The sequence below is a fragment of the Mobula birostris genome, chromosome 2 (assembly GCF_030028105.1).
Source record: "Mobula birostris isolate sMobBir1 chromosome 2, sMobBir1.hap1, whole genome shotgun sequence".
NCBI classification, from domain to species: Eukaryota; Metazoa; Chordata; class Chondrichthyes; order Myliobatiformes; family Myliobatidae; genus Mobula; species Mobula birostris.
This window is the reverse complement of record NC_092371.1, coordinates 132,909,481-132,933,896: the sequence shown is the minus strand read 5'-3', so window position 1 is coordinate 132,933,896 and position 24,416 is coordinate 132,909,481. Positions and strand designations below refer to the sequence as shown.

The 24,416-nt window shown below is 42.7% G+C and overlaps 1 protein-coding gene across 5 annotated transcripts in view; it reads right to left on the bottom strand.

Annotated features, from left to right (window-relative positions):
• LOC140191307 (cullin-9) overlaps positions 1–24,416 on the bottom strand; it is a 332,978-nt gene that overhangs the window by 196,789 nt on the left and 111,773 nt on the right. For all 5 annotated transcript variants that reach the window (XM_072248616.1, XM_072248607.1, XM_072248588.1 and 2 more), the window contains 3 exons: positions 19,587–19,777; positions 18,912–19,135; positions 16,112–16,349 (listed from right to left, as the gene is read on the bottom strand). In XM_072248616.1, coding sequence (XP_072104717.1) covers positions 16,112–16,349; positions 18,912–19,135; positions 19,587–19,777 — 653 coding nt within the window. The remainder of the gene's footprint in view (positions 1–16,111; positions 16,350–18,911; positions 19,136–19,586; positions 19,778–24,416) is intronic.

Here is a 24,416-nt window from a genome sequence, read left to right as displayed (position 1 = left end):
AAAGGGTAAAAGACAGGTGAGAGTAGATATAGGACCCATAGCAAATGATGCTGGAGAAATTGTAATGGGAGATAAGGAGATGGCAGAGGAACTGAACGAGCATTTTGCATCAGCCTTCGCTGAGGAAGACATCAGCAGTATACCAGACACTCAAGGGTGGCAGGGAAGAGAAGTGTGCGCAGTCACAATTACGACAGGGAAAGTACTCAGGAAGCTGAATAGTCTAAAGGTAGATAAATCTCCCGGACCAGATGGAATGCACCCACGTGTTCTGAAAGAAGTAGCTGTGGAGATTGCGGAGGCATTAGCGATGATCTTTCAAAAGTCGATAGATTCTGGCATGGTTCCGGAGGACTGGAAGATTGCTAATGTCACTCCGCTATTCAAGAAGGGGACAAGGAAGCAAAAAGGAAATTATAGACCTGTTAGCTTGACATCGGTGATTGGGAAGTTGTTGGAGTTGATTGTCAAGGATGAGGTTACGGAGTACCTGGAGGCATATGACAAGATAGGCAGAACTCAGCATGGATTCCTTAAAGGAAAATCCTGCCTGACAAACCTATTACAATTTTTTGAGGAAATTACCAATAGGCTAGACAAGGGAGATGCAGTGGATGTTGTATATTTGGATTTTCAGAAGGCCTTTGACAAGGTGCCACACATGAGGCTACTCAACAAGGTAAGAGCCCATGGAATTACGGGAAAGTTACATACATGGATAGAGCGTTGGCTGATTGGCAGGAAACAGAGAGTGGGAATAAAGGGATCCTATTCTGGTTGGCTGCCGGTTACCAGTGGTGTTCCACAGGGGTCCGTGTTGGGGCTGCTTCTTTTTACATTGTACATCAAAGATTTGGATTATGGAATAGATGGCTTTGTGGCTAAGTTTGCTGACGATACGAAGATAGGTGGAGGGGCCGGTAGTGCTGAGGAAACAGAGAGTCTGCAGAGAGACTTGGATAGATTGGAAGAATGGGCAAAGAAGTGGCAAATGAAGTACAATGTTGGAAAGTGTATGGTTAGGCACTTTGACAGAAGAAATAAACGGGCAGACTATTATTTAAATGGGGAAAGAATTCAAAGTTCTGAGATGCAACGGGACTTGGGAGTCCTCGTACAGGATACCCTTAAGGTTAACCTCCAGGTTGAGTCGGTAGTGAAGAAGGCGAATGCAATGTTGGCATTCATTTCTGGAAGAATAGAGTATAGGAGTAGGGATGTGATGTTGAGGCTCTATAAGGCGCTGGTGAGACCTCACTTGGAGTACCGTGGGTAGTATTGGTCTCCTTATTTGAGAAGGGATGTGCTGACGTTGGAGAGGGTACAGAGAAGATTCACTGGAATGATTCTGGGAATGAGAGGGTTAACATAGAGGAACGTTTGTCTGCTCTTGGACTGTATCCCTTGGAGTTTAGAAGACTGAGAGGAGACCTCATAGAAACATTTCGAATGTTGAAAGGCATGGACAGAGTGGATGTGGCAAAGTTGTTTCCCATGATGGGGGAGTCTAGTACGAGAGGGCATGACTTAAGGATTGAAGGGCGCCCATTCAGGACAGAATTGCGAAGAAATTATTTAGTCAGAGGATGGTGAATCTGTGGAATTTGTTGCCACGGGCAGTAGTGGAGGCCAAGTCATTGGGTGTATTTAAGGCAGAGATTGATAGGTATCTTGAGTAGCCAGGGCATCAAAGGTTATGGTGAGAAGGCAGGGGAGTGGGACTAAATGGGAGAAGGGATCAGCTCACGATAAAATGGCGGAGCAGACTCGATGGGCCGAATGGCCTACTTCTGCTCCTTTGTCTTATGGTCTTATGGGTGCAGAAAGCCAGACAAGCCAAAGCATTGATATGTTCAGATTCATCCTCAGTTCTAGCAAGTTTAAGGTCTTTTCACACAAACAGTCGGCAAGATGTACTTTATGAAGTCCTTCAGTTAGTTACAAGAATTGCAAATCGGGAAGGTCAGGTAAAATTTCTGTGGGTTCCAGCACATGTTGGGGTCAAGGGGAATGAGAGAGTGGATGAGTTGGCAAAGAGGGCATTAAAGAAAGAAAATGTGGAAATGCACATTAGTATCAGTAAAGCAGAGGTTAGGTGTGTAATCTGGGAAAAAGTCAACCGAATGTGGCAAGAAAGATGGGACAGGGAGGGGAAAGGGAGGCATTTATATCAAATATTAAAGCGTGTTGCAGGTACTAGGGTAGGTAATGAAAACAGAAGAGAGGAAACTGTGTGGACTAGGTTAAGGCTGGGGCATTGTGCATTAAACAAAACATTGAAAATGATAGGGTAACACCAGACAGGATTGTGTGAGGAATGTCAGGAAGAGGAGTCAGTAGAACATGTAGTTTTGTGTTGCAGGAAGTATGGGATACAGAGAGAGATGATGAGAATTAAATTAAGGGAGTTGGGGGTGCAGGGATTCACATTAAAAGGGTTGCTGGGCATGGGTGAGAGAGCACAAGTCCGGGTATTTTTAGCGTTTTTAAGGGGTACAGGGCTTTTTTATAGGATATGACGGATAAACAGGAATAGGGTACTAGGATGGTCAAAGATGGGAGGGTGAAGTAAGTGTGTGTGTGTGTGTGTGTGTGTGTGTGTGTGTGTGTGTGTGTGTGTGTGTGTGTGTGCGCGCGCGTGCATGCGCACGCGCGCGTTTGGGTAAAGGGATTTAGAATATATGTCTAGTGCACATTCCGGAGCAGAGGGTGGCGGTAATGCACCATTAAGCTGGATGCCAACCGCTATAAAACAAGATACAGACAGACAGAAAGGTGATAGAGCTTAATAAATGGTGTCATAGCAACATTCCCCAAAATATCAACAAAGCAGCTAGTCATCAACTTCAGAAAGGTGGGCAGTGGACTGCAACTGTCTAAATCAATGGTTTTAAGTTGAGGGTTGAGAGCTTCAACATCCAAAGTTTGAATATTGCTAATAGCATGTCCAGGTCAAAAGCATGCTGATGTCACAGCCAAAAAGATCACCAATGCCTCTATTTCCTCAAGAGGTTAAACATACCTGGCATATAGCTGGCAACCCTTACCAATTGCTATCGATGTACAATAGAAAGTATCCTACCTGGATGCATTAACGGCTTTATATGGCAATTGTTCTGCATATGGCTGCCAGAAATTGCTAAGAGTTGCGAGCACAGTTCATGCACATTACAGAAACTAGCCTGCCCTTTAAGGACTCCACTTTATACTTTTCGCTGCCTCAGTAAAGTAACAGCATAATCAAAGACCCCAGCAACCCCATACATTCAGAATCAGATTTAATATTACTAGAATATGCCAATGAAATTTGTTGTTACGTGGCAGCAGTACATTGCAATAATAGTAATAACTGCAAACTGCAGCAAATAATGTGTGTGTGTGTTAAATAAATAGTGCAAAAAGAAAAGAAAAAAGTACTGATGTAGTACTCAGGGGTTCAATGTCCATTCAGAAACCTGATGAAAGAGAGGAAGAAGCTATTTCTGAACCGTTGTGTGCGTGCCTTTAGGCTCCTGTACCTCCTCCCTGATATTAGCAATGGGAAGAGGGCATGTCCAGGGTGATGGGGGTCCTGAATGGGGATGCCTTCCAAATAAAATATATTCTTCCTTGCCTGGTATTTCCTCAAAGAATTCCCAAAAGATTTGTCAGGCAAGATTTCCCCATGCTGACTTAGGCCTTCTTTATCATGTGCCTCCAAGTACACCATAATCTCATCCAACATGACTCTTAACACCTTTCCATCACTGAAGTCAGGCTAACTGGCATACAATTTCCTTTCTTCTGCTTCCCTTCTTTCTTAAAGGAGTGACATTTGCAATTTTCCAGTCCTCCAGAGCCATTCCAGAATCTAATGATTCGCGAAAGATCATTACCAATGCCTCCACAATCTCTTTAGCTATCTCCTTCAGAACCATGGGGAATGGTCCATCTGGCCCTGGTGACTTATCTACATTTAGACCTTTCAGTTTCCCAAGCACCTCAGAAACAGAATCCCTGCAGCACAATACAGGCCCTTCGGCCCACAATGCTGTGCCAAACACGTAGTTACTTACGAAATTACCTAGGGTTACCCATAGCCCTCCATCTTTCTAAGCTCCATGTATTTATCAAAGAGTCTCTTAAAAGACCCTATTGTATCCACCTCCACTACCATCATCGGCAGCCCATTTCACACACTTACCACTATCTGTGTGGGAAAAAAAAACTTACCCCTGACATCTCCTCTGTACCTACTTCCAAGCACCTTAAAACTGTGCCCTCTCGTGCTAGCCATTTCAGCCCTGGGGAAAAAGACTCTGACTGTCCACACGATCAATGCCTCTCATCATCTTATACAAATCTATCAGGTCCCCTCTCATCCTCTGTTGCTCCAAGGAGAAAAGGCCGAGTTCACTCAACCAATTCTCATAAGGCATGCTCCCCAATCCAGGAAACATCCTTGTAAATCTCCTCTTCACCCTTTCTATGGCTTCCACATCCTTCCTATAGTGAGGCAACCAGAAATGAGCACAGTACTCCAAGTGGGGTCTGACCAGGGTCCTATATAGCTGCAACATTACCTCTCGGCTCCTAAATTCAATTCCACGATTCATGAAGGCCAATGCACCGTAGGCTTTGTGCAACCACACAGTCAATCTGCGCAGCAGCTTTTGAGTGTCCTATGGACACAGACCCCAAGAAAGATCCCTCTGATCCTCAAGACTGCCAAGAGTCTTACCATTAATACTATATTCTGTCATCATTTTGACTTACCAAAATGAACCACCTCCATTCATCTGGGTTGAACTCCATCTACCACTTCTCAGCCCGGTTTTGCATCCCATCACTGTCCCGATGTAACCTCTGACAGCCCTCCACACTATCCACAACACCCTTAACCCTTGTGTATCAGCAAATTTACTAACCCATCCCTCCATTTCCACATCCAGGTCATTTATGAAAATCAGGAAGAGAAGGGGTCCCAAAACAGATCCCTGAGGCACATACTGGTCGCTAACCTCCATGCAGAATATGACCAGTCTACAACCACTCTTTGCCTTCTGTGAGCAAGCCAATTCTGGATCCACAAAGCAAGGTCCCCTTGGATCCCATGCCTCCTTACTTTCTCAATAAACCTTGCATGGGGTATCTTATCAAATGCCTTGCTGAAATCTATATACATTTACTGCTCTACCTTCATCAATGTGTTTAAGTCACATCCTCAAAAAGTTCAATCAGGCTCATAAGGCACAACCTGTCTTTGACAAAGCCACGCTGACTATTCCTAATCATATCATGCCTCTCCAAATGCTCATAAATCCTGCCTCTCAGGATCTTTTCCAACAACATACCAACCACTGAAGTAACCCTCATTAGTCTATAATTTCCTGGGCTATCTCTACTCCTTTTCTTGAATAAGGGAACAACATCTGCAACCTACATTCCCTCTAAGCTGTGCGCATCTGCACGCACACACACGTTTTTCAACCAGCGCACAAAGGAAATTAATGTGTGCACAGAAGGTTAGTTACCTAAAATAATGTAGTAATTAATAATTATACTTATCGAAAATAAGTTTTTATTGAAAAAGATCAGTCAAATGACCCTGTGGCTAAATACTGTTACAAGAAATTGATAAACATCACATACAAAGTAGCCTTACAGGTTTTAAGTGATGTTTTTGATGAACTGGCTGCACTGTGCAAGATTCTGTAAAAGAGTGGCCTGACGCTGATTGATTCACTTCATTTTGCGCGAGGCAAAATTAACAAGATAAGAAAGCAGTATCTGGGAGACAATGTTTTGTGGAGTGACAAAGTTAAAGTTTTGCTAAGTCAACAAAGTGAAGAAAACGTTACAGTGGATACAAGTTCGCTGTTGACTTTTATAAATAGTCTTTGTGTTTATTTAGAAGAAAGGTTTCCTGAAGATGAGGTATAAGAATGGTCAGTTTTTGATTTCTTCGCAATTGCAGATTGTGACTTCACACTTGGTGATGGACAAGTTAATGCCTTATGTCTAAAATATGACTTTCTAGCTGAAAATACTGTAATAGTTAGACAGTTTAATGATTTCAAATTTTTCGTGCAAGAAAAAATTAAATCCAAACTGATTTCAAACTTTGCTCAAATGGTGGCATTTGTACTTCAAAATGAACAGTTTTGCCACCTTGCACAGTTGATGGACACTGGAAGAACCTTTCTTGCGTCTAGTGCGGACTGTGAGCAAGGTTTTAGCCTAATGAATCAACTCAAAAACAAGCTGAGAAACCGCTTTGGTGAATGTCATTTGGATATGTTAATGAGAATCAAAAGCAATCAATTGACTGGAAGTTCTATTAGTCTAGACACAGTTTACAAAGAATGGGTAAATGTCAAAGACAGGAGAGAGAAAAAAATAACTGAGTGACTTAAATATGTATGTTATTTTGTTGTTATTCTGTGCAGTTTTATGTCAAATATTTTGTAAACCTACATAAACTGTGCCATGTGTGCATATACTTTTGTCACAGGAAAACTGCACAACGTAAGATTTTTGCGCACACTGACTACTAAAAATTAGAGGAAACATTGCCTGCAACCCTCCAATCCTCCAGAACCTCTCCCGTCCCTACTGATGATGCAAAGATCATTGTCAGAGGCTTTGCAATTTCCTCCCTCGCCTCCCACAGTAGCCTGGGGTACACCTCATTCGGTCCTGGAGACTTACCAAGTTGATGGCTTTCCAAACGCTCCAGCACATCCTCTTTCTTAATGTCTATATGCTCAAGCTTTTCAATCTGCTGTAAGTCATCCCTACAATTGCCCTTTTCTGTAATGAATACTGAAGCAAAGCATTCATTTAGTATCTCTGCTCTCTCCTCCGGTTCCATACACACTTTTCCACTGTCATACTTGATTGGTTCTAGTCTCTCATATCTTATCCTCTTGCTCTTCACAAACTTGTGGAATGCCTTGGGGTTTTCCTTAATCCTGCTCGCCAAGAACTTCTCACGGCCCTTTCTGGCTCTCCAAATTTCATTCTTAAGTTCCTTCCTGTTAGCCTCATAAATCTTCTAGATCTCCACCATTTCCTAGTTTTTTGAACTTTTCGTAAGCTACTCTTTTCTCCTTCACTGGATTTTCAACAGTCTTTGTACACCACAGTTCCTGTACCCTACCATCCTTTCCCTGTCTCACTGGAACGTACCTATCCAGAATGCCATACATATATCCCCTGAACATTTGCTACATTTCTGCCGTTAATTTCCCTGAGAACATTTGTTCCCAATTTGCTTCCAAGTTCCTGCCTGAATGCTTCATATTTCCCCTTACTCCAATTAAACGCTTTCCTAATTTGTCTGTTCCTATCCCTCTCTAATGCTATGGTAAAGGATATAAAATTCTGATCACTATCTCTAAAATGCTCTCCCACTGAGAAACCTGACACCTGACCAGGTTCATTTCCCAATACCAGATCGGTACCAATGACATAGCAAGGAAGAGTGAGGAGATCCTGGAGAATGAGTATAGAGAGCTTGGTAGGAAGTTGAAAAGCAGGACCTCAAGGGTGGTAATCTCAGGATTGCTACCTGTGCTAGGTGCCAGTGAGGGTAGGAATAGGATGCTCTGGAGGATGAACAAGTGGCTGAGGAACTGGTGTAGGGGGCAGGGTTTCAGATTTCAGGATCATTGGGGCCTCTTCTGGGGCAGGTGGGACCTGTACAAGAGAGACGGGTTACACTTGAACTACAGGGGGACCAATATCCTTTCAGGGAGGTTTGTTAGTGCTATTGGGGAGTCTTTAAACTAGATTTGCAGGGGGATGGGAACCAGAGTGCCAGAGCTAACAGTGTGGCTGGGGTGAAAATAAATGACGTTAAAAGTTCAAGCAAATCCACTGATAGAAAGGTTGAGAGTGGTGGTAAAAATCTCCTGAGGTGTATATATTTCAATGCTAGGAGTATTGCGGGGAAGGCGGATGAGTTGAGGGCATGGATTGACACGTGGAATTGTGACATTACAGCAATTAGTGAAACTTGGCTACAGGAGGGGCAGGACTGGCAGCTTAATATTCCAGGGTTCCGAAGTTTCAGATGTGATCGAGGCAGAGGAATGAAAGCTGGGGGAGTAGCATTGCTTGTTAGGGAAAATATTACAGCAGTGCTCAGGCAGGACAGATTAGAGGGCTTGTCTACTGAGTCCTTATGGGTGGAGCTGAGAAACAGGAACGGTATGGCCACATTAGTGGGATTGTATTACAGACCACCCAACAGTCAACGAGACTTGGAAGAGCAAATCTGCAGAGAGATAGCAGGCAACTGCAGGAAACATAAAGTTGTGGTGGTAGGGGATTTTAATTTTCCATACGTTGATCAGGACTCCCATACTGTTAGGGGTCTAGATGGTTTAGAGTTTGTAAAATGTGTTCAGGAAAGTTTTCTAAATCAATATATAGAGGGACCAACTAGAGGGGATGCAATATTGGATCTCCTGTTAGGAAACGAGTTAGGACAAGTGATGGAAGTCTGTGTAGGAGAGCACTTTGGTTCCAGTGATCATAACACCATTAGTTTCAATTTGATCATGGACAAGGATAGATCTGGTCCTAGGGTTGAGGTTCTGAACAGGAAGAAGGCCAAATTTGAAGAAATAAGAAAGGATCTAAAAAGCGTGGATTGGGACAGGTTGTTCTCTGGCAAAGATGTGATTGGTACGTGGGAAGCCTTCAAAGGGGAAATTTTGAGAGTGCAGAGTTTGTATGTTCCTGTCAGGATTAAAGGCAAATTGAATAGGAATAAGGAACCTTGGTTCTCAAGGGATATTGCAACTCTGATAAAGAAGAAGAGGGAGTTGTATGAAATGTATAGGAAACAGGGAGTAAATCAGGTGCTTGAGGAGTATAAGAAGTGCAAGAAAATACTTAAGAAAGTAATCAGGAGGGCTAAAAGTAGACATGAGGTTGCCTTGGCAGTCAAAGTGAAGGATAATCCAAAGAGCTTTTACAGGTACATTAAGAGCAAAAGGATTGTAAGGGATAAAATTGGTCCTCTTGAAGATCAGAGTGGTCAGCTATGTGCGGAACCAAAAGAAATGAGGGAGATCTTAAATAGGTTTTTTGCGTCTGTATTTACTAAGGAAACTGGCATGAAGTCTATGGAATTGAGGGAATCAAGTAGTGAGATCAAGGAAACTGTACAGATTGAAAAGGAGGAGGTGCTTGCTGTCTTGAAGAAAATTAAAGTGGACAAATCCCCGGGACCTGACAGGGTATTCCCTCAGATCTTGAAGGGGACTAGTGTTGAAATTGCAGGGGCCCTGGCAGAAATATTTAAAATGCCGCTGTCTACGGGTGAGGTGCCGGAGGATTGGAGAGTGGGTCATGTTGTTCCGTTGTTTAAAAAAGGATCAAAAAGTAATCCAGGAAATTACAGGCCGGTGAGTTTAAAGTCGGTAGTAGGTAAGTTATTGGAGGGAGTACTAAGAGACAGAATCTGCAAGCATTTGGATAGACAGAGACTTATTAGGGAGAGTCAACATGGCTTTGTGCGTGGTTGATCACGTTTGACCAATCTATTGGAGTTTTTCGAGGAGGTTACCAGGAAAGTGGATGAAGGGAAGGCAGTGGATATTGTCTACATGGACTTCAGTAAGGCCTTTGACAAGGTCCCGCATGGGAGGTTAGTTAGGAAAATTCACTCGCTAGATATACATGGGAGAGGTGGTAAATTGGATTAGACATTGGCTCAATAGAAGAAGCCAAAGAGCGGTGGTAGAGAATTGCTTCTCTGAGTGGAGGCCTGTGACTAGTGGTGTGCCACAGGGATCAGTGCTGGGTCCATTGTTATTTGTCATCTATATCAATGATCTGAATGATAATGTGGTAAATTGGATCAGCAAATTTGCTGATGATACAAAGATTGGAGGTGTAGTAGACAGTGAGGAAGGTTTTCAGAGCCTGCAGAGGGACTTGGACCAGCTGGAAAAATGGGCGGAAAAATGGCAGATGGAGTTTAATACAGACAAGTGTGAGGTATTCCACGTTGGAAGGACAAACCAAGGTAGAACATACAGGGTTAATGGTAAGGCACTGAGGAGTGCAGTGGAACAGAGGGATCTGGGAATACAGATACAGAATTCCCTAGAAGTGGCGTCACAAGTCGATAGGGTCGTAAAGAGAGCTTTTGGTACATTGGCCTTTATTAATCAAAGTATTGCGTATAAGAGCTGGAATGTTATGATCAGGTTGTATAAGGCATTGGTGAGGCCGAATCTGGAGTATCGTGTTCAGTTTTGGTCACCAAATTACAGGAAGGATATAAAGAGTGCCAAGAAGGTTTACAAGGATGTTGCCAGGACTTGAGAAACTCAGTTACAGAGAAAGGTTGAATAGGTTAAGACTTTATTCCCTGGAGCGTAGAAGAATGAGGGGAGATTTGATAGAGGTATATAAAATTATGATGGGTATAGATAGAGTGAATGCAAGCAGGCTTTTTCCACTGAGGCAAGGGGAGAAAAAAACCAGAGGACATGGGTTAAGGGTGAGGGGGGAAAAGTTTAAAGGGAACATTAGGGGGGGCTCCTTCACACAGAGAGTGGTGGGAGTATGGAATGAGCTGCCAGACGAGGTGGTAAATGCGGGTTCTTTTCTAACATTTAAGAATAAATTGGACAGATACATGGATGGGAGGTGTATGGAGGGATATGGTCTGTGTGCAGGTCAGTGGGACTAGGCAGAAAATGGTTCGGCACAGCCAAGAAGGGCCAAAAGGCCTGTTTCTGTGCTGTAGTTTCTATGGTTTTTAAGTATAGCCTCTCTTGTTGTAGGCTTTTCTAGGTACTGTGTCAGGAAGCCTTCCTGAACACACCTAACAAACTCCGCCCCATCTATACCCTTGCTCTTAGGAGATGCCAATCAATATTTGGGAAATTAAAATCTCCCACCATGACAACCCTGTTAATATTACACCTTTCCAGAATCTGTCTCCCTATCCGCTCCTCAATGTCCCTGTTACAATGGGGCGGTCTATAAAACACACCCAGTAGAGTTATTGACCCCTTCGTGTTTCTAACTTCCACCCACAGACACACAGTAGACAACCCCTCCATGACTTCTTCCTTTTTTGCAGCCCTGACACTATCTCTGATCAGCAGTGTCATGCCCGCACCTCTTTTGCCTCCCTCCCTGTCCTTTCTGAAATATCTAAAGTCTGGCACTCTAAGTAACCATTCCTGCCCCTGAGCCATCCAAGTCTCTGTAATGGCCACAACATCATAGCTCCAACTGCTGATCCTCACTCTAAGCTCACCTGCTTTGTTCATGATGCTTCTTGCATTAAAATAGATACACCCCACACTATCAGTCTGAGCACATCCCTTCTCTATAATCTGCCTATCCTTCCTCTTGCACTGTCTCCAAGCTTTCGCTATTTGCGAACCAACAGCCCCTTCCTCCATCTCTTCAGTTTGGTTCCCACCTACCAGCAATGCTAGTTTAAGCTCACCCCAATTGCCTTAGAAAAACTCTCTGCCAGGATATTGGTTCCCCTCGGATTCAAGTGCAACACGTCCTTTTTGTACAGGTCATGCCTGACCCCAAAAGAGGTCCCAATGATCCAGAAATCTAAATCCCAGCCCCCTGCTCCAATCCCTCAGCCACACAATTATCCTCACTCTATTCCTATACTGACTGTCACGTGGCACAGGCAGTAAGCCTAACATTACTATCTTTGAGGTCTTTTTCCTAACCTTCTTCCTAACTTCCTGTCGTCTGTCTTCAGGACCTCCTCCCTTTTCCACCTATGTTGTTGGTACCAATATGTACCACGACCTCTGGCTGTTCACCTTCCCGTTTCAGGATATCAGGGACGTGATCAGAAACATGCCGGACCCTGGCACCTGCGAGGCAAACTACCATCAGTGTTTCTTTCTTGCATCTACAGAATCGCCTGTCTGACCCCCTAACTATAGAGTCCCCTATTACTGCTGCCTTCTTCCTTTCCCTACCCTTCTGAGCCACAGGGCCAGATTCTGCGCCAGAGGCGCAGCCGCTGTTGCTTCCCCCAGCTAGGCCAACCGACCCCCCCCACAACAGTACTCAAACAGGAGTACTTAGGGGGACAGCCACAGGGGTACTTCTAGTATCTGACTCTTGCCCTTCCCTCTCCTGATTGTTATCCACTTATCTGTCTCTTGAGGCGCTGGTGTGACTACTTGCCTGTAGCTCCTATCATCTCCTCACTTTCCCTGACCAGACGAAGGTCATCGAGCTGCATCTCTAGTTTCCTAACCTGATCCCTAAGGAGCTGCAGCTCGATGCACCTGGCGCAGATGTGGTCATCCAGTAAGCTGGGAGTCTTCCGGACTTCCCACATCTGACACTCAGTACAGAACACCACCCTCACAGACATACTTCATGTTTCTATTCTTCACAGGTAATCTACCTTGCCTCAACCCATTATTGCCAAAGCCCTGTTGAGCTAAAGCCCTCCTACTCTGTCTACCTCTACTCCCATCACCCGCTCTATAAACTCTCCACACTGGTCTAACTCACTGACATCCATGCGCTTGTGCAGTCATCCCTCGATCACCTTCTCCTTAGTAATACAACTACACTTACTCCTGCCCCCTGACATATTCAAATTTCTAGCATACTGCTGGTGCCTTCCACAGTGAAGTCTGACATAAAATAATAATTATATTCATCCACTTTTTTTGGCCCCTATTACTACCTGTCCAGCATCATTTTCCAGTGGTCCAGTACCCCTCTAGACTCTCTTTTAATATTTATATATCTCAAAAACTTCGGGGTTTTTTTATATCATTGAATAGCTTTCCTTCCTTTCATCTTTTCTCCCTTTATTGTCTTTTAGTTGCCTTTTGTTGGTTTAAAAGCTTCCCAATCATCTAGCTTCCCACTAATTTTTAGTATATTGTACACCATCTCTTTTGCTTTTATGCAGTCTTTGACTTCCCTAGTCAGCTATGGCTGCCTCATCTTCCCTTTAGAATACTTGGGGACAAATCTGTCTTGTGCCTTCGAATTCTTCCCAGAAATTCCAACAATTGCTGTTCTGCCATCATTCCTGCTGGTGCCCTCTCCCAATCAACTTTAGTCAGCTCCTCTCTCATGCCTCTGTAGTTTGCTTTGCTGTATTGTAATACCAATACATCAGATTTTAGCTTCTCCTCAAAATGCAGGGTGAATTCTATCATATTATGACTAAGGGTTCCTTTACCTTCAGCTCCCTAATCAAATCTGCTTTATTACACAACACCCAATCCAGATTTGCCTTTTTCTCTAGTGGGCCCAACCACAAGCTACTAAAAAGCCACCTCATAGGCATTCTACATATTCCTTCCCTTGAGATTCAGCAAAAACCTGATTTTCCCAATCTTCCTGGACATTGGAATCCCCGTGATTATCGTACATTGCACTTTTTACATTCCTTTTCTACTTCCCATTGTAATTTGTAGCCCATGTCCTACTGTTCAGAGGCCTGTATACAACTCCCATCAGGGTCTTTTTACCCTTGTTGTTCTCGGTATAGACAAGGCTTAGAGTCAGCAAGCTAAAAGCCTTCAGTCCAGCAACACCTTGGTGAATTTCCCCTACACACTTCAGCACAATCATATTCTCATACAGACATAATACTCCAAGAGAGGGCCTTAAAAGATGAACTTGAGCTGCTGGGTAGCATAAAGTCTTCTTTCAGCTAAGGAATTGCTCCTCAAGAACTGTCATCTCTCTATCTCCATATTAAACTTGACTGGAAAATATGAAAGAGTAGAAGTTCTGCAGATGCTGGAAATCCACACCAGCACGCACAAAATGTTGGAGCAACTCAGGCCAAGCAGCATCTATGGAAATGAGTACACAGTTGACATTTCATTCCTGAAGGAGGGTCTCAGCCAGAATATCAATTGTTCATTCATTTCCAAAGATGTTGTCTGACTTGCTGAGTTCCTCTAGCATTTTGTGTGTGTTGTTTTGGAAAGTATCAGCCAGGCTTTTGGTGCCTAGAAACCCAGATTTAGCTACTCAAAAGCTAAATGGTTCATAGCAAGAGGATTCGAGTACAGGAGCAGGGAGGTACTACTGTAGTTGTACAAGGCCTTGGTGAGACCACACCTGGAGTATTGTGTGTAGTTTTGGTCCCCTAATCTGAGGAAAGACATTCTTGCCATAGAGGGAGTACAAAGAAGGTTCACCAGATTGATTCCTAGGATGGCAGGACTTTCATATGATGAAACACTGGATCAACTAGGCTTATACTCATTGGAATTTAGAAGATTGAGGGGGGATCTTATTGAAACGTATAAAATCCTAAAGGGATTGGACAGTCTAGATACAGGAAGATTGTTCCCGATGTTGGGGAAGTCCAGAACGAGGGGTCACAGTTTGAGGATTAAGGAGAAGCCCTTAGGACCGAGATGAGGAAAAACTTCTTCACACAGAGAGTGGTGAATCTGTGGAATTCTCTGCCACAGGAAACAGTTGAGGCCAGTTCATTGGCTATATTTAAGAGGGAGTTAGATATGGCCCTTGTGGCTAAAGGGATCGGGGGTATGGAGGGAAGGCTGGTACAGGGTTCTGAGTTGAATGATCAGCCATGATCATACTGAATGGCGGTGCAAGCTCGAAGGGCCGAATGGCCTACTCCTGCACCTATTTTCTATGGTTCTATGTTTCTATTGGTGAGACTGACAGTGGGGGGAGCTGCGTTGCCTCAGTTGTGGTGAAGCCGCAGGGTCGCCTGTTGGCAGCTGCCCAGCAGAAATGTCATGCTGGATTGGGTGCTGCCCTCTAATGTTCACTAAGTGGAAACGCAAGCTGAACCAGCACAATTGCACATGCATTATTGGCCATGCCATTCAGGGACTCATTTTTTTAGATTATGAGGACACGCAGTCCTCTTTTATTGTCATTTAGTAATGCATGCATTAAGAAATGATACAATGTTCCTCCAGAATGATATCACAGAAACACAAGACAAATCAAGACTGAAAATCGGACAAAAACCACATAATTATAACAGTTACAACAGTGCAAAGCAATACCGCAATTTGATAAAGAACAGACCATGGGCACGGTAAAAAAAAAGTCTCAAAGTCTCAAAGTCTCTCAGAAGTCCCATCATCTCACGCAGACGGTAGAAGGAAGGAAAAAAAACTCTCCCTGCCATGAACCCCCAGCGCTGCAAACTTGCCCATGCAGCACCCTGGAAGCACCCAACCACAGCCAACTCGAGTCCGTCCGAAAACTTCGAGTGTCTGACCAGCCCTCCAACATTGAGCACCATTTCTGCCAAGTGCTTCGACCCCGGCCTCGGCAACAGGCGATAGGCAAAGCTGAGGATTTGGGGCCTTCCCCTCCGGAGATTCTCGATCACACAGTAGCAGCGGCAGCAAAGCAGGCATTTCAGAGGTTTCTCCAGATGCTCCTCTGTGCTTCTCACGTCTGTCTCCATCAAATCAGGATTGTGCATGGCCCCTACTTAACAAATACGATATCATTTTGGAGTGGCCGCACGCGCTGCCATCTTCTCCTCCCCTCCTTGAGATATATTATTTTGTTTGTGATTGTATGTTGTCTGCTATCATCATATGTGCTGTTGGTAATGTGTTTGCACCTTGGCCCCAGAAGAACATTTTTTCATTTGGTTATATTTCTGTATGGTTAAATAATTAAACTTGAACATGAAATAGATTATTAGCATGGCAAATGTACAGGACAGAGCAATAGAAAAAATGCATCATTTACGTTGGAGCAGGCATCTTTGTCTGCCACTAGAGATTAAAGATTAGCTTTATTTGTCACTTGTACATTGAAACATACAGTGAAATGTATGGTTTGTGCCAACAACCAACTCATTCAAGGATGTGCTGGGGGCCATGGTTCCAACACCATCATAGCATGCCCACAACTTACCACTTGCACACAAGTCTTTGGAATATGAGAGAGAAAACCAGAGCATCCAGAGGAAATCTATGCGGTCACAGTGCGAATGTATAAACTCCTTTCAAACGGCGGCGGGAATTGAACCACGATCACTGGCGCTGTAAAGCATTACACTAACTGCTACACTATTGTGGCTTTAATTTGTATTTGGACACAACTAAACACACAACCACAGTGTTCCACTACATACCTTGTGATAGCCTGCTGCACAGCCTTTTCAGAACGGAAATGATCCAACCCCTGTACCAGTGACTGAAAGGCTTCTTTATCCTTCATGATGTCAGCAATCTGAGATTCTAGGCCAGTTGACTCATCGCAAATCCAGCGCTCCAATGAGAGAATGATTTCTTTGGTGCCACTCTGCTCTTTTAAGCTCACTAACAGCATCTTCAACTCAGCATCCTTCAAGTTTAAGGCTTCTTTTGATTCTAGAACATTGGAAGCTTTCAGGATTAGTCAAGAAGACCATGTCATTTTTGAAAATCAATAAATACTAAGTACTTTGGGTCTGCAATTAAAACATTGATCAAGGATAGTTAGTCATTTTAGTTCCTCCCCTTCATTAAAACAGATTATTATCTGAATGGTGGCCGATTAGGAAAAGGGGAGATGCAACGAGACCTAGGTGTCATTATACACCAGTCATTGAAAGTGGGCATGCAGGTACAGCAGGCGGTGAAAAAGGCGAATGGTATGCTGGCATTTATAGCGAGAGGATTCGAGTACAGGAGCAGGGAGGTACTACTGCAGTTGTACAAGGCCTTGGTGAGACCACACCTGGAGTATTGTGCGCAGTTTTGGTCCCCTAATCTGAGGAAAGACATCCTTGCCATAGAGGGAGTACAAAGAAGGTTCACCAGATTGATTCCTGGGATGGCAGGACTTTCATATGAAGAAAGACTGGATGAACTGGGCTTGTACTCGTTGGAATTTAGAAGATTGAGGGGGGATCTGATTGAAACGTATAAGATCCTAAAGGGATTGGACAGGCTAGATGCAGGAAGATTGTTCCCGATGTTGGGGAAGTCCAGAACGAGGGGCCACAGTTTGAGGATAGAGGGGAAGCCTTTTAGGACCGAGATTAGGAAAAACTTCTTCACACAGAGAGTGGTGAATCTGTGGAATTCTCTGCCACAGGAAACAGTTGAGGCCAGTTCATTGGCTATATTTAAGAGGGAGTTAGATATGGCCCTTGTGGCTACGGGGGTCAGGGGGTATGGAGGGAAGGCTGGGGCGGGGTTCTGAGTTGGATGATCAGCCATGATCATAATAAATGGCGGTGCAGGCTCGAAGGGCCGAATGGCCTACTCCTGCACCTATTTTCTATGTTTCTATATTACACATTCACTGAACTGGAGGAATAGTACATCAGAGTCCCCTTGAAGACCTTCAGAAAAATTCCACGTTGGAAATAATACTTTCTCATAAGCAATACAAGTGAAACAAATTTTTAATGTGGTCAACAACAGTAGACATCTTTAAATCTAAAAAGCCTACTTTGAACATTAATTAACATTAAGAAAATACACTGAAAGGAAACAAAATTCATACCTTAGATGGCAAGTAAATAACTTTCTACGGTAACTAATTTTTAAAAGACACAAAACTGCATTTGTTTCAATAATGAAAAAACTTCCTAGATGCATGATCAGCCAAAAAAGACAAGATCCAAGCAGGGGGGGTATCCAAACACTTGGTAGAAAAAGTAGGATTTAATAGAGGAGCCTGTTAAAAGAGTGGATGGAGGTACCTAGCCAAAGAGGTTTAGATTTAGAACTTCAGAAAACTGGTGCTAGGTTGCTGAAGACACCAGAATGAGGATCTTTGAAAAGACAAAAGACTAGTGATAGTTTTCCAAAGTCTAGGAGCTATAGGGTTACAGGTAAAATAGGTCTCTAGTCAAGGATGAGAATATTAAACTGGCTGACTTAGAGCTCAGATAGTTCAATGAGTATAAGGGATGACTAGGCAAGATAGTGCAGAAAGAGGGGAACCACAAGTTTCTTGATCACCACTACCGAAACTAGATTTGGAGTTTAAGAATGAAATGCTCTCGGTGACTAAAATAAGATCATGAGCAAGACTGACATGATAGATGCTGAAAGGCTGTTTCCTCTGGCTAGTGTGGAATTGTGGAATGGTCTCAAAACAAAAGGTCAGCCATTTAGGACTGGGATATGAGAAATTTATACATGTGCAAATTAATGCAATGTTCTGCCTCAGGGCTGTATATTCAGGCTTTCACTTTATTCATGATGGCAATGACAGAATCTTAGACACCAATCAGACTATACAGGGACAGACAGGAAATGGATAAAGTGCAGGATTACTATCTTACAGAACAGCAGAGCAAGCTCTGGGAGTCAGTTAGTCTATTCCTGCTTGTATTTCTTATCCTGACAAAAATATCCCTAACTCCACCATTCTAATCAACTCAGTGTCAATAAAGAATGGAAATCAGCATAGAAGAACAGCACACAACGCTGATAAAAATGAGGTGTCAACCTAGTGAAGGAGGAGATTGAGGGGTGACCTGAAAGAGCCAGGGTGAAAGCACAGTCTTTTTCCACAGTAAGGGGGTGCTACAAACAAGAGATTATAGGCTTAAGATCAGAAACAAGAAACTTAAAAGAACATCCGGGGCAGCTTCCTCAAGCAAAGTTGGTGTACATTTGGAATGAGCTGGCAGAAATAACTGTTGAGGTGGACACATTAACAACATTTAAAAGCCATCTAGCTAAGTACTTGAATAGGAGAGACTTAAAGAGCTATAGAGTAAATACTAGCAGATGGGACTAGTTCCTTGGGTAACATAGACAGCATAGATTATTTGGCCAGAAGGCACACTTCTGTGATGTAGAACCATGGCACATGAATACTCAACAGTAAAAGTAGTATTTTATAAATGGAATTGTGATCCAAAATAAAGATCGAAAAGAAATATAATACTACATGGTTATTCTGAGCATGTTAAAAGTACCACTCATTACCTTTATTTTCAATTCCAGTGGAAAGCTTATGGTTCAAAGAGATATTACTGAGGGCCATGATTGCCAACATCTGTTGATGACTGCCAGTGGAGCTGCTTCCATTTCCAATGCAACTATACAGAATTGGACAAATATCACAAGATACCAACAACTCCGCTAGGCTTTTGTGATTAGAAACCAGCATAATGACAATTAGCAAGCCATCTTGCACCGCAGAGGAACATCTGGAAAGAATTATAAGGGTAAAATATGGTTGGGAAAAATGTGCATTCACAAATATTAATTATTTCACCACCACCCACCACCCCTTCCCAATACAAAATGTCACTTTTACTGCCCTTTGAGAAAATTCAAAGATCAAAGGTCCTAATTAAATCACTGGTGTCACTGATCTGGCTGATCTCAAACGGGTATTACAAGTCTTGACAGGAGGAAAGTTGAAGAACAAGACTCTTAACATGTTCCTATTCCAAACATTATCCAGTAATTTCCACTGGAAACCATGTGCATAATGTCCAGGGACAAAAATTGGTTTGGTCTTTCCAGATTAGAATAGCCTGAATAGTTGCAGAAAACACACTACTAGAAGATACACAAGGATTAAACCTGAAAGGCATTGTGATGGAGAGAGATAAAAAGCCCAGGACCAAGCACATCTGGTGAAACTCTCCTTACCCACAAGTGTTCATCATTTTTGCTACAGCTGCAGGAATAACACTGAGCAGGCCTTGTGAATTCTGGGTGGAGGCTGAGCCAATACTAGCAAAGATCTCAAGGATGACCTGAGCATCACCGTCAGCAAGGTGAGGTCGAACACTTTTTGTGCGCATGTCATATTTGCTGGCTCCCGTCAGAATCTTCAGAGTCTGCAGAGACAAATTTGTAACTACTATTATTAAGCACAGCAACAAATAAATAAAACCTATAAAATGTACTTTCATTGACTTTGTGACCTTATTTCTTTCTACTAAAAATACTTTCTAGTCAATAAAGGACAATGCAAGAGTATACAATGTTGTCACAAAGGAATATGCGCCCAATTAAGTTCTCATAGATATCAAACGTTATATTAAAAAAAAATCCAGAATTGTAATGCAACTTGAAGCAAATATTGGCCAAAAGCATCATCAGAACTCCTCACGCCCACCTGAATGGTGGTTGGGGGTGCGGTTGATTGGGTGCTGTGGGGGGAAGGCCTTAGTTTACAAGGCCATCTGAAATATGACAGCTCTCAGTAATCACTAGACTGAACTCATTAAAGAAAATGTGCTCACATCACTGGACTTTAACCCATGTTGATTCTGTACCACCCAAATCGCAGCTACTACACGATCAGCTACCCTTGCTGAATGAGGCATAACTGAATGACATAACAGTTAGCAATGCTGCCTCACAACTCCAGAATCCCAGGATTGATCCTGTCCACAGAAGCTGTTTGTACATTCTTCAAGTGACTGTGTGGGTTTCTTCCAATTGCCCATGTCCCATCCTACACTCAGATGTACTGATAAGTAAATCGTAAATTGCCCATGTCCCATCCTACACTCAGATGTACTGATAAGTAAATCGTAAATTGCCCATGTCCCATCCTACACTCAGAAGATATACTGATAAGTTTACTGGCTGTTGTAAATTTCCCCTAGGTATACTAATTAGCAAAATAATTACACAGGAAATCCAGCGTACATGTTCATGTGAGGAAGAAAGTTAAGGGTGGCAATGTGTGGAGACCTCAAACATCAAGAGCTACTGTAAATTTATTCATAAAGGAAAAAGTATTTATAAGGTTTAGGAAACTGAAATTGGTCAGGGCCTTTAAGGAAAATAAAAGAAGCCAGGGGATCAGGAAGGCTAAAAAGGACATGAAATGTCCTTGGGAAGTAGAATTTATAAAAATCTGAAGGCATTTTACATCTACAGCAAATATAACCAGGTAGCTAGGAAAAGCGTGACTGCTGAAGGATAAAGGGAAGAATTTAGGTCTACAGCAGGTGGAAGTGGGTGAGGCACTAAATGAGTGTTTTGCTTTGGTACTCACCTGGGGTTTTGGAAATATGGCAGTGAACTTGGACACAACAGCCTCAATGGGCCCAAACAAAGAGTAACTGTTCATTCTCCACGTCTTTTTCACAATCTCAAGATACTATTGGACGTTAAGAGCACCAAGTACTGCAGGTCTGCCCCACGCCGAGTTGATGGATAGAGATGGAGCTGGACTTGTGCACACAATGTTGCAACCTGTTTCAGTCACCCATGGAAGCAGGCATCAGAGGCGGTGCATGGTCCACAGGGTGGTACAAGTGATTCTTGTATTTTTGCTGTGATTAGAAGACCCTATTAATCATAGGTAATGCAGAACACTGTGTGGCCGATTCACTAGTTCATCAGTGAGATCGACAGCAGGGGAACTGCATTGCCTCGGTTGTTGTGCAGACAAGGCCCTCATGCCTTGGAATTACCTGGTATGAGCACCAGGGAAGGAGACGCCAGAACTGGTATGCTGGATTCCACGTTGAGTTGGGGGGGTTTGCCCTTCCCATCAGTGCTACCCTGCACTGTTCGCTCAGCGGAAGGCAAGCTGCACCTGCACTTGCGCAAGATGAAAAACTGCTGTGCTTGTTCTTGCAAAAACTGGTGCCAGGACAGTTTCCATGCACCATTAATCTACAGGTCATGACACTCAGGGACTTGGATTATATACTTCTTAAAAAATTTTTTGCTATCATAATTAAATGTGCTATATATGCTATGTGTGACTGCTGGTACTGTGTTTTGCACCTTGACTGCGCTGTTTCATTTGGCTGTATTCATATGTATGGTTGAATGATAATAAAACTTGAACTTGGGAGAGAACGCAGAGGATAGAGAAAACAGAATACTGATACTCTAGGGCATGTTGATATCAAAGAAGTTTTGGTATTGGGTCTCTTGAAGAACATTAAGGTAGATAAATTACCAGGGGCTGATGAGATTAATCCAAGTTGATTAAGATCCCAGAGGACTAACGCAGAACTAATGTTGTTCCTCTATTTAAGAAAAGCAACAGAAGAAATCTATCAAATTATAGGCCAGTGAAACTCTTATTAAGTGGTAAGAAAAGTACTAGAGAATTCTTCAGTGATAACAATCTAAATTGGCAAATTGGTTTAAAATTATCACATGCACCAAAGTACAGTGAAAAACTTGTCTTGCATACTATCTATACAGACCAATTCATAACAATAGTGCAATAAGGTAGTACACGAGAAAACAATAAGAGGGCAGAGTAAGGTGTTACATTTGCAGAGAAAGTGCACCACAGACAGTAAATTGCAAGGTCATAACAAGGTACATTGTGAAATTAAGAGTCCATCTTATTATGACTACTGAACTACGGAATAGTCTCATAACAGCAAGACATCTGTCCTTGAACCTGGTGGCACGTGCTCCCTGATGGGAGGGGAGGTTGGTTTTCATGATGTGCTGAGCTGTGTCCACAACTTTCTACAGTTTCTTGTGGTCACAAATAGAGTAGTTGCCATACCAAGCTGTGATGCATCTAGAGAGATACCTTCTATGGTGCATCAATAAAAATTGCTAAGGGTGAGAAGGGGAAATGCCAAATTTCTTTAGCATCTGAGCAAGCAGGTGCACTTGCGATCATTTCTGGTCATGGTGTCAAAGTGGTTGAACCAGTTCTGGCTATTGGTGATGTTCACTCCTAGGGGACATCAGCACAATTGATGTAATCGAGACCACTTGGTTAAACCACACGTGCTCAGTTCAGATTGCTTTATTATAGGAAGGATATGGAAGCTTTGGATAGGACACAAATTCACCAAATGCTTTATGGATTAGAAAGCACGTCCTATGAGGATAAGATAAGCGAGTTAGGCCTTTTCTCTTTGGAGTACAGAAGCATGAGAGAGAAGACTTGATAGAGGAATATAAGATGGCAAGAGGTATTCATCGAATAGGCAGCCAGAAACTTTTTCCCCCAAGCAGAAATAGCTAATACAAGGGGGTATAATTTTAAAGTGTTGGAGGAAAGTATCGGGGGGGGGGGGGAGGGGGAAGAGATGTCAGAGGCAAGTTTTTGCAGAGACTGGTGGGTGTGTGCAATGCACTGCCAGATGTGATGGTAGAGGTAGATATATTAGGGACATTTAAGAGACTCTTATATAGACATATGGATGATACAAAATTGGAGGCCTTTGTGGGAGGTGAGGGTTAGATTGACCTTAGAGTAGGTTAAAACCCCACATCATCATGGGCCAAAGGGCTTGTACTGTGCTTTAATGTTGTATGTATAATAAGTGATTCCCAGAGGTTACCTCCACACAGTGGGTACTTTATTAGATACATCTGTACACGTGCTTATTAATGCAAATATCTAATCAACCAATCACTTGGCAGCAACTCAATGCATAAAAGTACGCAGACATGTTCAAAAGGTTCAGTTGTTGTTCAGACCAACAGAAAATTGAGATCCATATGCCTTTGACCGTAGAATAATTGTTGGTGCCAGATGTGGCAGTTTGGATGTATGTCAGACACTGATCTAGTATTTTTTTTATTTTATTTTATACAAAAGAATGGTGCAAAAAACAAAAAAAAAACATCCAGAGGGCAGCAATTCTGTGGGCAAAAGCTCCTTGTTAATTGGAGAGATCAGAGAAGAATGGCAAGACTGTTCCAAGCTAAAAGGAAGACAACAGTAATGCAAACAACCGCACATTACAACAGTGATGTCCAGTAGAGCATCGCTGAGTGCATAACACGTCAAACCATGAAGTGTATAAGCTACAGCAGAAGACCATGAATGTACACTCAGTGGCTACTTTATTTAGGTATAGCAGGCCAACAGACAAAATCACCTTAAGTATTGGAAAATGTTATCAGAGAAAAAAAAAATCTAAATACTGATTTTGAATTTTTCCCACAGATTCTGAACTTTAAGCCCTCATCATTACAATGAAGCCAACTTTCACTAAGCCAGTAAAGATCTGAAATAAAACACGTGGCAAAAATCAATATCTATTAAAGGGATAAGCTCTGAAAAAGATATTAAATCAACACACATTTCCAGCAGCTTGTATAAAACAAATGTAACAATTTGGAACAACCTTTTGGTCCACTGTCTCCATGCTAGCTCTCAGTAGATTTTTTTTGAGTTGGTCCCCTTCCTACAGCCCTGCTAATTATTTTTCCATTAAGAGCCTATGCTAATTTTGTTGCAAACCCTGATCGATTCTGGGCCTACCACTTGCAAATTCAAGGTTGCAACAACTTTGTATCCTCACACCCTACCATAGTTTTTGCCATCATTTTGAATCTGGTATTCCCTTGATTGCTGGACCACCTGACAATACACATCTATCAAATCGTCTCTTAACTACCTTCGATCAAAAGAGGACCACCACAATGTCACCAACCTTATCTTAAAGCTTAAATCTCTCATTCATGAAACCATAAAACTAGATTGATCACGAGGATAAATTGTAAACAAGATTATTTAAACCAGTG